Raw genomic sequence first — 16715 nt, 5'->3', positions numbered from 1 at the left:
GATCTCTCTCATTGGGGCTGAGGCTAATGGTGCACCTTGCTAGAAAATGAGCATAGACCACCAGCAAACCTATTGCTGTTCTTGGGAGAAAACCTTGTATCTTAGGAGATCAGGAGATCTTTAACCTTTAACCTGATCTTTAACCTGTAACTTTACAGGAGAAGGAAAAAACCTACTTTACTTTGAATGTGAGTCAATGGAACCAGAATTTTTTAATTTTGGGCCTTTTATTTGGTCCATTCATCATGAAATTTACACACAATGTAAAGGGCGACAGGTATTTTCAAATTATGGCAAAAACCGAAAAACAACAAAAACTGAAATACGAGGTTTTCTTCCAACAGCAGTGATATGTTGTGATATGGATGCTGGTATGATGGTCAACCAGCACGATCATGCTGGGTGACCAGCTAAACCAGCACAGGACCAATATAATCAGGATAGACTAGCTTAAAACAGCATGAAATGCATGCTGGTCTGTGCTGTTTTTTCAGCAGGGCAGTCAGTGTTGTCTGGAAACAAACTAAAAGCAATCAAACAGGTGTTGGTTCTCCCTAATTCTGCAGGCTCTTGAAAAAAAAGCAACATCATGAATGAGATTTGTGTAGGCTGTAAATTAAAATCTAAAAAAATGTGTCTGTCGATGACAAATGTTATTGACAATAATGTAACAATATAATAACAGAAGAAAAAATGAAAATCCCTGACACTCTTCACTGAGTGAAAAGGCCTTTATTATAACATGGCTGTGGACAAAAAATCTCTCAAAAAAGCCTGATGAAGGTTTTCCCTACCAGCAGCACTCTCTATGTTTGCACTTTTCTAATAAGGCATTATAAATCTCACATGTACTGTACTATAACTTATTAATTTATTTAAGTTATTACATTTTTCAGCAGTTGCAGTGCCCCCCCCCCACACACACACACAGTGCTTAGAAAATGTGTGTGTCATAATGTGAGATCAAATATGAAAGTAACACACCAATTAAATTGTGGCACAGGAATGCTGATGCAGCAAACTGGCGATGAGTTCGGGTCGCATTCCTTTGCCACTGCTGGGACAGCCTTTGATGGCCTCATCCAAAGAAAAGGCTGCTTGTGCAACAAAGGAACGCTCCCTGATTTGTGCAGTTAGAGCCAAGAAATGCGCATGTTTGTGGGCATGCTTGTGTATGTGTATTTGTTTTTGTACAAATTCAGGACAAAATATCTAGATTTTATATATATGTATGTCTCCGTATGTATGTATCGCTGCTGTCAGAACAAAGCCCTGTATCTCCATTTTTCTCATTTTTCAGTTTAAGAATCGCCCCAACATTACTTGGAAAAAAGTCTGGTTCCACTGACTTACAGTAAAAGTAGAGTAAGTTTTTTTCTTCTCTTGTCAAGTTATAATTTTGGAGATGTGGCTTCTGTTCCAACAACCTTATATAACCTTAACTTAGGAAGTTAGGAACTTAACTCACTCTTAGCTCACTTTGCGTGAAATGTTCAAATGTTCTGTTGAGCTGCTAGTGAGCAATGAGGGGTGAAAGTGGAGGGGTGAAAACCCTCTGCTGTAAGAAAAAATTGACCCCTCTCCACAAAGACGGCCATGCCGAGATAAAACAGACGCAACTGCAGCCATGAAAATGTGTAATTATTATAATGATGTTTACTTATTTGAAAAAATGTAAGTATAAGCTCAAGTTCAAGGACAAAGGTTCTAAGTAGATGCCTGTTTAATTTGAAATTAGTCTGAAAAGTCAGGTGGCACAACCAACACTAACCCTAACTGAAATAGACAAATAAAAGCTCTGCTAACGCTAATTATATTTAAGATCTAATGTGCACATAGATATAAATGCAAATATGTGTGCAGATATAAAAATCCACATCATGTCCTTTTTAATAAGATTTTTTAAATTGTCAGTTTGAAAACCTTGTCACTGACCCAAATGTTGACTTGCTTGCTCACCTTTCTAAATTATAAACCTTTCCATCAAAATATAGTCCATCTGTGTTATTGAAGAAAGAAAACACATAGGTCACTTCAGGCATTTCTTCCAAAACAGGTGGAAATCGTATTTTAAGACTACTGTGAAAAAGACCAATTGGACCAGAAGGACGGTGTTGTACCTTTCAGGGTAAATTTACAGTGATCCTGACCTGAAATTGACCTTTACACTACCTTCTTTTCTGACAGTGTATGTAGCACTGATATGATCCCAAGTCCTGACATTGTACAAAAACAAACCTCTGTGTGTGTCTGTGTGTGTGTGTGTGAGTGAGGGAGTCTTTTTCCCAGCTCCAGTCCGGATTTGCTGATCGGTGGCATGCCTCCCTCTGCCTGTCTCCTTATAGTGCCGGAGGGAGGCGGGAATTCTGACCGAGTGGTACGGACATCGCCGCCGGAGACCACAAACACGGAGCTCTCTCTTTAAACACAGTCTCATGACTGTGCCTCAATCAGCTGTCCACACGTGGAGGAGCCAGGCATATATGTACACTTAAAAAACACACTCTGTATCACCAGAGGTGTGAGGCTACTTTATCTGCAAATGCACCGTTCTCCTGCAAGTGCTGCAAAGACGGACAGGCTGTAACCAGGTAAGATGTGTTCCATTTCCAATGGAATATGCTTTTACGAGTTCCTTTTACTTCGAATTTGCTCGTGTGTTGACTATGTTTGAATAAGGCCTGACAGTAAGGTTGACAGTTTATTACTCATTGGTCATTTTGCACCCACCATATATGTGCACTACACTCATACCAGTAACACTACCATGTCAGTGTCACTGCTGTGCTGAGAATGGTCCACCAGCCAAAAAATACCTGCTCAGTGGTTCTATGGTGGTTCCTTTCCATTGACAGATGGAGTAGAGGGAAGCTGATAAATTATGCAGCAACAGATGGACTACAGTCTGTAACTGAACACCTACAACACGCACCTATATGGTAGGTGTTTCCGATAAAATGGCCAATGCTGGGGCTTTCACTTATGACCGAAGGTTCATTGACAGTTTTTTTTATAGATTTCTAAACTTCACATAGTGGACAGCCATAAAAAAACCTCAGACTGCTAGATTATTGGTGCTGTGTTCAGCATTAACATGCACCATATATAGTTGATCTGTGCCTTTTCTGGGTTATTTTCACTTTCAGCCATTCCCTGAAAAATCTGTTTTTCACTGCAGCAACCTTTGAACTGATTGTGGCCATGCGGTGCCTGTCGGCGACCTCCTTCTTCCTCTGTCTGTGGCTGGTAGAGCGAAGCCGTGGCAATAGCAGCTTGGGCAACAGCCTCAGCGAGCTGCACACAGAGTTCAGTGTCAGCCTCTACCAAACCCTGACTGAGACAGAGAACAACTCCAACCTAATTGTGTCCCCAGTCAGCATTTCGCTGAGCCTGGGGCTGCTACAGCTGGGTGCCAGGGGCAACACGTTGGCGCAACTAGAGGGAACTATGGGATATGATGTTAATGGTAAGCCAGTGAGTAATACTTTTGGTCACTTTATTTGGATAGCCCCATATGAAGTATCCACAGATGTTTAAACTGTTAACAAACCATTTAGGTGATTCTCAACAGTGTTAGGGTCAGGGTTAGTATCAGGACTTTGATTAGGTTTGAGTTTAGATCCAGGGTGGGGGTTAAGTTTAGGTTTAGGGTTTGGGTTGAGGCTAAGGTTAGGGCCAGGGTTAGGGTTAGGGAAAGGTTCATTTAATAGATAGAAGGTAATAATTGAAATGCAAGGTAAGCTGTCAACAGTGGGCTTTCCAAATAAAATGTTACCCCTTTTCTTCAGTAAACACAGTTCACTGTTAAAGAGACTGTCAACTTATTTCTTTTTGTTTTTCAATCTGTAAACTTTTGTGTCTTGCATGAATGTGTGCTGGTCCACTAAGATATTATTGCAAGGTTGTCCAAGTCTTTGGTTGTGCAGAGTAGCATTTATGAGTTATGGTTAAGAATGTATTTTTTGCAAATCTAACACTTATTAACAATCATCATTTCACTTATTTAACTCACTGAGATGTTTTAAATATTTACAATGATGTTGTCAGGTCCTTTAAATGCAGCGGTTCAGTCCAGAGGATCCAGAGTGCAGTCCAGAAGGTTTTTACCATCTTGAAATAGTCAAGAGTCGGCAAAAGTAGTAATCCAATGCCTTTGGGCCTATAGATGTAAGTTAAACATGAATTAAACTTAAATTAAAGAAGTTGAATTGAACTGAATGGCGGCTGAGTATAGATTTCCCATTGATAAACTCTGTTGTAACCAGGGTTTGAATTGTGGCAGAGGTCTAGGGGGATCCCCTGATGGAGGGTCTGACTCTGAAGTGATGTATGACAAATCTGGCACAAACAATAGTGAATTTTATGTACTTTCTGTTACACAGCAACTTTTTTCCAGTTGCCACACCACTGTTTATTCCTTCAATGGCAGAATCATTGTAAATTCAGACTGTATACTTATATAAATATTTGGATGTTTCATGTAATTTTTAGTTTTGTTGCTATATGAGGGCATTGTGTCCATCTATTCTAATTTTATTCAAGATAACAACACAGAACCTCCCTCAAATTCAGTTTTTTCTCTCTTATAGGGGACCCGTTTGTACTTAGCCCTCCACAGTTCAAACCCTGATTGTAACATGAGTATGTGCATGAGTGCCTAGCATGCTACTGTGGTGTTATAGTTAAAGTGATGGTCAGGCAAAAGATCAAAAACAAGGCTGTTCTACTGTATGAAATTTGCTTCTTTAATTTTGCTCTGGACAAACGAAACTAGCTAAAAAGCAATGGAAGCTTAAAAATTCAAAAGCAGCGATTTTGAGTAGTTATCACACTCTTAAGATTCATTTTTAATTAGACTGGATTTTTGGCTAAACCATCACTTCTGGCATTTCTGTGTATTTATCTACCAAAAACCATCAAAATCCATTTTTTACATGACCATTTTCCAACCTTTCTTAATCTTTACAAAACAGGCTTTTTGTTACTGTACCATTTAGACTAATATGTATGTAAATGAACTTTGTTTTGATTGGCTGTGCTGTACTGTACCTCATTCAAAAAGCAGGTCCAGCTGAAACACTGCCCATATCTTCAGTATGAGTGGGCAGGGCTAAACTGCTGTAAGCTAAACAGAAGAATATATTTCAATGTGTTGCTTTTCGTGACATCACAGAAACACTGAATTCAAACCAGGCTGTTTTTGAAACTATTTTACTTTGAAAAAGAGAAAACTCAGCTTTCCACGACATGGCTGCTTTAATAGAACATATTTTTATTCTGTAAGTATAATATAAGTTACCCTTTATTAATCGCACAATGGGGAAATTCACCTCTGCATTTAACCCATCTGTGCAGTGAAACACCTACATATGCACTAGTGAACACACACACACTAGGGGGCAGTGAGCATACTTGCCCAGAGCAGTGGGCAGCCCTATCCACGGCACCCGGGGAGCAGTTGGGGGTTAGGTGCCTTGCACAAGGGCACTTCAGTCATGTCCTGTCAGCCCAGAGGATTGAACTGGCGACCTTCTGGTCATAAGTCTGGTTCCCTAACCTCTACGACTGCCCCAAGTATACAGACATTCACAGAAGACTATTTTGGTAGCAACATTAACTCTATATAACACTATCAACTCTCTCCCCTTAGACGATCGTATCCAGGAGGCTGTGTCCCTACCGCAAGGTGACCTGGGTAATTCTACTCAGGGAGTTCGGCTCCAGCTCACCAACACGCTGTTCATCCAGGGCGGGGTCCAGCTTCTGCCGGCATTTACCCAACGTGTCAAGCGATGGTACAACAGCAGTTTAGTGAGTGTGAACTTCAGCAGGCCCAATCACACGCATGGTCAGCTCCAGCAGGAGGCGCATGGCAGAGGTGAGCAAAGTGCTGCTGTTTCTTGTTAGAGGCTTTGTTCACAGAAACAAATCAACTTCTTTTTGTTAAACGCTACTGTTATTTACTTGCCATCAAATTTAGAGAGGAGTGAACACACTTTTGTCTGGTTGCTCTTCCTGTAATTCACTCTTGTGGTGTTTTTTGTGACCAGATAGATAGTTACGCTTCATCCTCTCATCAAAGATGTAAACAATAAACAGTTTTGACATGAGAGGGAGGCAGTGCTCTTGCATAATTTTGTGAGGCCCTATGTAATGTGCATAGTTGAGCATATTGGGCCGACCAGCTCTGCTTGTGAGTGAACCGAATAAAGATTTTTCACAGTTGCATTCTATGCATTGTACACAGCCTCAGGACAGATAGTCACAAGCAAATAATTCATTTTTAGAGCAAGTCAACAGCTGTAAAATGCTGACAAAGTGGTCAGTTTTCCCCCTTATTTAGGACATATTGTCTTTGCATACCAAAGAGTACTTAAGGTTAAGAATGGAGCCAGGTTTTGGTCAGGCAGGGAAACCTGACATTCATTAACAATGAATGAAAGCTAAGCTTAGCATGCCAGTAGCTTTAGCACTGTTTGACTGAATGAACCCTTTAACCTCATTCGGAACAGTTCATTCAAAATGCTAAATTTCCTAAGAATGAATGAAACTGAATAGCTGTCAGTCAGCATTAAGCTAATGACATTGTGCTAAATAGCATCTATTGATTTTTAACCATATTAGCAGGTTTGGTGAAGCTATTCCTTTAAATTTCACAGACATCTACATTAGAAGGGTTAATAGTAACTAAATGGAAAACAATATAAAACAAACATAATAATGTTCCACATTTCTGCTTAATGCCTTACTCCAATGATCACAGTCTGCCTGCTGTTTTTGGGGAAACATGACTGATTTAAAGGGGAATTCCATCCATTTCCCAAAATTTCTGCATAATTAAATGTTTAAGATGTAAACAAAGTCATTCAGAGTGGTTTGGTGTGAAATGCTCTGTTTTAAAGAAACTTACTAAGTCAGAATTGTTCACAGTGCTGGTGATAGGAACGTAGACGTCCACCTCTAAAAGTTCCTTTACAGAAAGTTATTACATGAAATGATAATGAAAACGAGTTTGAGACATTGTTTTATTATAATTTTGAGAAGATTTTGGACTAAAATCTTTTTTTAAGTCCATTTATGGCGGAGGGATTCATGCAGGGTGTTGTGAAGCAAAATAGTCCCCAAAGAAAACTATTTTACTATGAACAACGTTAAACATAACTGAGAGAACACGTGTAGGTTGACTGGTGGTGTTGGATAATAGATAAAATATCTATATTTGTGTTGTACATATCTGACCCCTGGTTCCTATCACCACCACTGTAAAGAAATCTGACGCACTTCTCTACAATGAAACACTTCATATCAAACCACTCTGAATGACTTTGCTTATATCTGTGTAACACTGTGTGATTAAATTAACCCATGAAACTATTCTGTAGTAGTTTATCTGAGGAATGCACTACTGGATCCCTTCGCTAAACTGTTTCCTTTCCTGAAGCTTATGCCTTTTGGTTCCTCCCAGTAGGTGGGCAGGAAGTGGATTCCGGTGATGGTGAAGAGGGGGCTTTGTGGTGGGCTGCTGCGCCCTCATATGGCCCTGCTGAGTTCGGTGGTGTTCCAGGGTGCCTGGCAGAAACAGTTTCTGTCCACCGAGACGCAGAACCTGCCCTTCACCCTGTCTGACGGCCGCACCATCAAAGTGCCCATGATGTACCAATCAACTGAGGTGAACTTCGGTGAGTAACCGTGTTTGTTTTTTTTTCACGATATACATTGTTGGGAGCATTTTTTACATGTATAATTAAAATAAATGCTATGATTCATACAACCTTTATCAGAGAAATAAAAATCTGTTTTCCATTATGCATAAACTGTTATTCTTTTCAAAAACTTGTTATATGCAAAATGGACATACAGCATTTTGAAACAAAACTCTATATATTTATTGAATTTATCCTCTTATGTGCTGTTTCATGTTCAGTGCATCATGGCATCTCAGGGGAACCATATTTAATTTTTTACATGGCTGATGAGGAATTATGATGAAGCTTGACTTAACTTGAAGAGAATAGAGTAGAAAGACACTTTGCAAGTTAGGGGGTTCCCAAATGGCGCAACCATCAGAAGTCTTCAGATCCGCACCAAGTGTCCAGTTAGACACTAGGTGGCTAATCAGTTACATCAACAGTTAACTACCAGTGATGAATAATTCCAGGACTGCAAACAGGACTCAAGATCTGGAATTGAAGACGTACATGTTGGACTTATCACTGGGAGATCATGAGTTCCTGGCAATGGCATGCTATCTGTGCCCAAACATCTCAGATATCTAAGATAGCATCTCAACAGTGTTAGATGATGAAACAGAATTAGCGATTAGCGTTCTTCTCCAAGCATTTTGAGCTGATGTTGCATTAGTGGCAGTTTGAAATTATGATGGAGCTTCACATCTTCGAGGAAACTTCCTTTCCAGCTATATAGCATCATGTGACGGAAAGGTTGGGTAAAAATGTGTCATCTGTCATGACAATGACCAGTAATGGTAACGCAGCACTGTTAAATTAACGAACACAATCTGTGATCACAATATATGACATTTACCATGACATGTTTATGGCATGGCTATGTCAAGGTTAGAATGTAGAACAGTTCAAGTAAAGTATTACAAAGATTTTTAGTATGACTGTGTGATGACATGATGCACACTGATGAAATTTGTTCCTTTTCACTTGCTGTCTCCACAGGTCAGTTTCGCTTGCCCTCAGAGCAGCGCTACACTGTGCTCGAGCTGCCATACCTGGATCGATCGCTCAGCCTGTTGGTGGTGTTGCCCAGTGACAGGAAGACACCTCTTTCACAGCTGGAGGCTCAACTCACAGGCCATGCTGTGGCACTCTGGGATACCGGACTACGACGCACCAAAATGGACGTCTTCCTCCCCAGGTAAACACTACAGTCAGCATGTTAGAAATAAGAAACCATCCACAAGGATTTTGAGTCATAAAGGACCAAACAAATGCCCTCCATGAACACAAATGCAAGTAGACACTTAAACATCATATATATATATGTGCTTGTTGAACGTCTCATTTCAAAACCATGGGCATTAAGATGAAGTTGGTCCTTTCTTTTGCTGCAGTAGCAGCCTTTACTCTTCTGGGATGAGATTTCGGATTAACACGATTCACTTTCATTCAGCCAGAAGGGCATTAGTGTGGTAGCAGTTGGTGTTCCTGTTGATTTTAAAGTTATTGGAAGGAGCTCAGGTCAGGGCTCCATGCAGGCCAGTCAGGTTCTTTCACATCAAACTCGATAATCCACTTTGCTATAGACCTCGCTTTGTGCATGGGTTCACTGTCATACTGAAACCGGAAAAGGTCTTCCTCAAACTGCTGCTGCAAAGTTGGAAGCACACAGTTCTCTAGAATGTGATTGTTTGCTGTAGCATTAAGATTTAACACTGGAACAAAGTGGACCAAACCATGGAAAACAGTCCCAGACCCATTATTCCTCCTCCACCAAACTTTACAGTTAGCATTTGGGTGGGTAGTGTTCTCCTGCAAGTTGGGCTTATGAGGAGCTGCCTGTGGTTGCCAAGGAAACCAAATCCATTAAGCTCCAGATGCTGATATTGCTTGCAAAGACATGTTGGAACTTGGTAGTGAATGAAAACAGACGTTTTTAAGGGTGCATTCACACTTAGCAGGTTTGGTCCGATTAAAATGAGCCCTGGTGTGATTGCTCTGTAATGTGGTTCACTAGAGCAAGTGAGAACGCTGCTGTCTGAAACCTGTTACATAAAGCTGTAATCTGTAAATATTTTTAATGTGAACACTAAGCAAACAAGAATTATAACACAACAGTGACCATTTTCTGCTATACTACAAGTATGAACCCAGCTTAAGTCGCTTCAGACCCCCTTCTGTGAGCGTGTGGCCCACCTTCACTGCTGAGCTGCTGTTGCTCCTAGATGTTTCCACTGCACAATCAAAGCACTTACAGTTGGCTGGGGCAGCTGCAGCAGAGCAGAAATTTCATGAAATGGCTTGTCGAGAGATGGCATTAAAAGACAGTTCCTCAGTACGACCAGGTCTTCTGCCAGTGTTTGTCTATGGAGATTTCATGCCTGTACACTTGATTTTATGCTACTGTTAGCAATGGGTGTGGCTAAAATAGCTCACCAATTAAAAGAGGTGTCCACATAATGTAATGTTTATATACGACTATGTTAATTTAACCAAACTAGTATTAGTATTGACCTACATCATTATAATTGTTTGCTATATTCATTGATATTCAAATATCCAGGCTTAGTAGTTTTGTCCAGAAGTTCATCCAGGATGTACAAAACATCTCATGCCATGTACTTGTGTTTCATGCAGAGGTGTTTTTTTGTAATAAGCATGAATCTTGAAACTTGGTTGTGTGTTTCAGGTTTAAGATGCACACTCGGGTCAACCTGAAGCCTGTTCTCCAGTCTCTCGGGATCTCTGACGCTTTTGATTCCTCCGCTGCAGATTTCAGAGGGATATCAGGTAAAATATGTTCAGCAGCATCTGAAAATGTTCATGTTTCTGTAGATTATCAGCTCAGGAACAAGAAAATTATACAAATATAATATGCCCCCATATAAAAAGAACCAATTAAATTATTGCAAGTTATTAGTGTTTATTTTCCCACTGAACACAGTGGCTCAGTAACTTAAGTCAAAACTGATGATTGTCCAATAGAAATGTCTCTTACCTTTTCTCCCATTGGACAGGCTTGACTTTGGGCTTGTCTAGTTAATTGAAAAATCCTGCTCTGTGAAACGCAACTCTTATCTCTCAGGTTGCCAAGTAATTAAATAAACAAGTTCATGTGCATTTTTACTTATTATGAACCTGTTATGCATTACATTAGCTGCGTTCCAAAGCCTAGGCTGCAGCCGAGGTAGTGTGGGTCCTCGGTAAGGCTGTCCTATGAAGACTCCTCCTTAGTAGCCTATTGGTCACATCTGATCTGTCCCTGAAATCACTCCAAACGCAGGCTGCATTTCTAAGCTGTGTACGAAGGGTCCTTCACTTTGGAACGGCCTGCCATGACATAGCGGCCGAGAAATGCACCCTAGGCTTTGGAATGCAGCTATTATATTACTAGATTGAGGGTGCTGAGGATTGTTTAACTGCAGCTGCTACAAAACAATAATAATAATAATAATCATAATAATAATAACTTTAACATGAAGTAATTTGAGCTTCATAAAGACCCATGTCTGCTTGTTGTTAGTTGTACTTCTGTATTTTTATTTTATTTCCATTTTATGCCTATTTAAATTATACTGCCTTAGTGGTTTTGTTGGTTCATTCTGTATGGTTTATATTAAAAAACAACATAAGTATAAAAAATACTGAAATAAAATGTTTGCCATACTGATAAAAAAAAACACTGTATGACATATGTTGCTTTAAATGTATCCACCCTAATTCAAAACACTTTCAGCACCTTCTTAGCACAGTTAACTCATGTCTTGCGGCTCTTCTCTCTGCAGATATGGAGGGTCTGTATGTTTCAGAGGCTTTTCACGAGGCTAGGATGGAAGTGACTGAGGACGGTACAAGAGCAGCAGCAGCTACAGGTAAAAGTTAGGACAGAAATTTAAGGGCAAGAAAGATAAATATGAGGCACCAACGTATGGGCCAACCTAACTGACATCAGAGTAGTGTGCCTTTGCTAAACGTGAAGGAAATGAATGCAGTATCAATGTACACACTCACGTATTATCGCAACGGTTAGACAAAAAATCCCAAAGTACAAAATTTCCCACCCCAGTCAGTCAGGTGAGATGTTTCATATCTGAAATTTGCTTTACTCTTGCACTGGAGGTCTGAGGCTATTTGTAGGTTATATAATAGGAATTTATAGGTGAATTGCATTAAAGAGACAATTTAGTCAAAAAACAAATATACACTTCTGTGCAAAAAAAATGGGTCAGGCCTAAAATGGCAAAATATTAAGCTGTTAATCGTCTTAATAACAGATCATTAAACAAATAGAGTAATGCCTTAGTAATGGATAGCTTTTCCCTTTGATTTCTTTAGAAGTCTTGTGGATAAACCTGCAGACAGTCTTTTACAGAAAAATTATTGTTCCACTCAGCATTGATGGCTTCAAACAGGTGAAAAATGTGACACCAAATATTCTCTATAGCAGAGGTCACTAATAGGTGGACCGCGGTCCAAGTCCAGACCCGGACGCTGTCTTATGCGGACCTGGACCTATAACCGATAAACTATGGAGAATTGTTTAATTTCGACGGGGTGGTCCTATTTTAATCTGTGTAACTTTTCTAGCCTTTACGGTAGCTTTAGCAGCCCAGGAAACTCACAGACCAATCGCATGCGTTGGTCTGTAAATATAACACGTGACGTAAATATAACATGTGACGCTACTCAGCCAATAAGATCTGTGCATTACGATGAGCACTGAGACTCGATTCAATGACGCGCACACAGGGGAGGGACGAGGCGAGAAACAGCAGTCAGAGAAGAAAGTAACTGGACCTTATTGAATTTTAATTAAATACCCCTGCTCTATAGGGTTACATCTGGACTCTGACCAGGCCAAAACCATTAGTAAAAACATTTAGTATTTTTTGCACAGGAGTGTAGAGTGCCCCTCCTGAAATATTGTCAGAAATTTGCTACTTATTTTTGCAGCGGAGCCACAAGGCTAATGTGAATTCCATGCTGGTCTAAGCTGGTTTATGCTGGTCTTGTTTGCTGGCATACCAGCATCCAAAACACAACATATCGCTGCTGTCGGAAGAAAGCATTTTTCAGTTTTTGACATAATTTGAAAATACTTGTCGCCCTTTATATTGGATGTAAATTTGATAAAGACAAAAGAAATGGTCCAAAATGACTTGGAAAGACGTCTGGTTCCATTGACTTACATTAAATGTTTTTCCTTTTCCTGTAAAGTTACTATTTTGGAGGTATGAGGTTTTCTTCCGACAAGAGCATATGCCGATTTTTCTGGTTGCTAGCCATGCTGGTCTATGCTTTTTTTTTTTAGCATGGCCAGCAATTAGCATGGTGCTAACTGCATACCTGAATCATCTCACACTTGCCTAAAACCATGTAGAGTTGTTGATTTCTAATAGATGGGGTTTCTGACACTGTTACCTGTACACGTGGGCAATAGTACGAACAAAATTCAGCCTTCAGCCCCTGCCTCCAGCTTGTAAGCGATGCTAATTAGTGGGGTTTAAGTTAATTTACTTGTTAGCTACATTAGCTTCATAGCTCTGGTGTAAAACTAAAGAAGTAAACTAAAGACAACAAACATGCTTTGACTGATCAGTCAAATTTGGGGTAATGGGAAAAACTGGTTAAATTTTATTTATTTATTTATTTATTTATTTATTTGCTTGCTTGCTTGTTTGTTTGTTTGTTGAATTTGTGCTTACAGTAAGCTCTGGCAACAAAATTAAAGCTTAGAGTTAAGAAATGCCTGGGCATGTGTCAGCCATGTGTTAGCCATGTTAGCCAGTGTGGCTATATGTTCTTGTAAGAGCACATCCACCTTCACTGGATTACGAGGTTAAATCACTGACATTCCTTTGTTTCTTTTAGCGATGGTGCTACTGAAAAGGTCCAGAGCCCCAGTATTTAAAGCAGACCGTCCATTCCTTTTCATCTTACGGCACATAGACAGAGGTAAAATAAACTCACATCATTTTTGAAGCTGTGTTTAGCCTTAATTAAAGGAACGATTCGGTATTCTTTCATTAAAGGAGCAGCTCAGTCATGCTAACATGGCTAACAACGGATGGAAGTTTGTAACTGACAATTAGCAGGACTAACTGGTGACTGTTAGCAACTTTTTTTTGACTGAACTGTTCACCCAGAGTGCTCAGTGTAGGGTCAGTATATTAAGGCGCTTTGCTTTCTGAGTGTAAAAGCGATACCATTATGCTGCTGAAACAGTTGAGCCAAAATACATAGTCTTAGTTCCGTAGTTTAGCCTGCAGTCCATGTTTTTACCATGTTGCTACAGCAGCTATATAAGCCATTCTACAAAATTGGTTCAAATTGCGGCCCCTCGGAAAAAAACTTAATTAAAAAAATAAAATATTAAGTATTTACTTAATTAAGTATTTAAATTATGTTATGATATATTTAAACCCAAAGCATTTATTCAGATAATATAAATATATATCAAATCAAGACTTGTCTGTCCCAAACCATCCATCCATCCATCATCTAAACTGCTTTTCCTTCTGGGTTGCAGTGGTCTGTCCCAAACCCTAAGCCCTAAATTTCAACTTGTGAAAATAACACGTAGAGGGTCCATGTTTCCTTTACCAAATGTTTTCATAGTTACTGTTTTGGTAGTCACAAAATAGTATGTCCAAGGACCAACATATTGACTTTTGTCCAGAATGAGTGAGTATACCATAGTATTTATGTACATAACAAATATACCAACAACCATCTACTAAATACAAATTATAATATTGTAAAAGTTATAAAACACAAAGTGGCCAACTTTGAAAATAGGCCAGTAGACCATGTAGTTTGTTTCCTAATATGAATGATATTGTCTTTTGGTATCTTTTAAAAAAGACCTATTGGGCATAATGAAAATGGAATATCATCCAACCCTAATAAGTAGTAAACATGTGCCCATTATTATCACCAGTGAGCAAGTCTGTAAATTATAACTGTGCTAAACTGGTTATGAGAACGGCAACAGCAGCAGCATTCACCACCTTCAAAGTAGATAATGGTATTCAGTGGTGCTATAACCAAAACAAAAGCATAAATGCCAATAATTTCAGCCATGTATGTATGTCTATATGTTTATTTATGCATATATATTTTATTCTAATTAATGAAGTTTTAAAGTTATGTCCATAACAGCCTCCTGAAATAACACAGTTGTGAGGTCATTAACTCACAGGACTCTTTGGTCTGTTCTCTGTGTTTCCCCTCTTGCAGGCTCAGTGCTGTTTATGGGCAGAGTGTTGAATCCAGCAGAACAGGTTCACTGAGAAGACCAGCAAACTCTACACACAAAAACACTGTCCACGAAAGACACACAGCATGCGGCCTGACCACATCAGACCATTCACTCAAACCCATCTCACACAGGTTTATAAAACATGGAACCTTAAAAAAAATTATAATAATTACAATGTTTATACACAAATCCCTACACAAACTCAAGCTTCCCCCACCTCCCTCGTGGGGGGGTCAGAGGTTATTTTTTGGGGCCAATCAAAGGGTTTACTGACACTTTCAGGAAGAGGGACAACACATTTGTACATATCTGTAAATAAACTTTTAATACAGCTATTTTTTTGCACGCAAGTGTCTGCAGTCATTTTTTCCCCCCTCTTTAAAAAGTCCATTGGAGTGGATCAGACACAGCAGTGCTGCTGGAGTTTTTAAACACCTCAGTGTCACTGCTGGACTGAGAATAGTCCACCAACCAAAAACATCCAGCCAACAGCGTCCTGTGGGCAGCGTCCTGTGGCCACTGATGAAGGACTAGAGGATGACCAACACTAACTATGCAGCAGCAGATGAGCTATCGTCTCTGACTTTACATCTACAAGGTGGACTGACAAGGTAGGAGTGTCTAATAGAGTGGACAGTGAGTGGACACAGTGTTTAAAACACTCCAGCAGCACTGCTGTGTCTGATCTACTTGTACTAACACGCCACCACCACGTCAGTGTTACTGCAGTGCTGAGAATGATCCACCACCCAAATAGTACCTGCTCTGTGAGGGTCCATGGGGGTCCTGACCACTGAAGAACAGGGTAAAAGGGGGCTAACAAAGTATGCAGAGAAACACATGGACTACAGTCTAATTGTAGCACTACAAAGTGCACCTATATAGTAAGTGGAGCTGATGGACAATGAGCGTAGAAACAAGGAGGTGGTCATGATGTTATGCCTGATCGGTGTATATATTAATTTAGAATCATAAGAAAATGACACAGATCAAATTAAAAGATAAATACCACGAGATGTAGAGTTTTAATTAAATGTTAAGTTAAAGAGATACGTTTTTAGATGCTTCTTAAAAGTGTGTACTAAACTTGACTGTCTAATAAAAGGTGGAATTGAGTTCCACAGTTTAGAAGCACTGTACTATGCAGTTCTTGGTACTGACCGAGAACTACATAGGCCTAGCTGTAATCAGCTTGAAAAGATTCGCATGTAATATTGCTCTCTTTTACTGCTGTTGACCAAAAATTGTTAAAACAGTGGATTGTTACAGGGCATCTATGAGCCGTTAGGATTTTGTTTCTGCTACAAGTTTACCAGACTGCAATATACACTGTGTGGCCAAAAGTATGTGGACATCTGACCATCACACCCATATGAGCTTGTTAGACATTCTCATTCCAAAATTGTGAGCATTAATACAGAGTTGGCCTCCTTTGCAGCTGTAACGGTCTCCACTACTCTGGGAAGGCTTTCCCACAGATTTTGGAGTGTGTCTAAGGGAATTAGTGGCCATTCAGTCACTGACATGCAGTCAACATTCCAGTTCTTCACAAAGAGGTTGAGGTTAGGGATCTGTACAGACCACCAGAGTTTCTCCACGTTCATGAAACCATGTCTTTATGGAGCTGCTTTGTGCACTGGGCCTCAGTCATGCTGGAACAGGAAAGGATCTTCCCCAAACTGTTGCCACAATGTTGGAAGCAAATAAGTGTCTGAAATTTCTTTTTGAGCTATAGCATCAACATCACCCTTCACTGGATCTAAGGG

General features: G+C 39.8%; 1 protein-coding gene across 1 annotated transcript; it reads left to right on the top strand.

Annotated features, from left to right (window-relative positions):
* The first annotated feature begins 3181 nt into the window (after positions 1 to 3181).
* On the top strand, positions 3182 to 15284 carry serpine3 (serpin peptidase inhibitor, clade E (nexin, plasminogen activator inhibitor type 1), member 3). Its single transcript, XM_036576352.1, is given in 9 exon segments — positions 3182 to 3466; positions 5651 to 5878; positions 7466 to 7527; positions 7529 to 7679; positions 8688 to 8886; positions 10378 to 10478; positions 11474 to 11560; positions 13560 to 13643; positions 14928 to 15284. Coding segments are annotated over 9 exon segments (1230 nt in total). The 5' UTR covers positions 3182 to 3201; the 3' UTR covers positions 14981 to 15284.
* Positions 15285 to 16715: the final 1431 nt, after the last annotated feature.

This window comes from Colossoma macropomum, unplaced genomic scaffold (assembly GCF_904425465.1).
Source record: "Colossoma macropomum unplaced genomic scaffold, Colossoma_macropomum, whole genome shotgun sequence".
Lineage (NCBI taxonomy): Eukaryota > Metazoa > Chordata > Actinopteri > Characiformes > Serrasalmidae > Colossoma > Colossoma macropomum.
The sequence above is the reverse complement of the archived record's forward strand: the minus strand, read 5'-3'. Positions and strand labels throughout refer to the sequence as shown.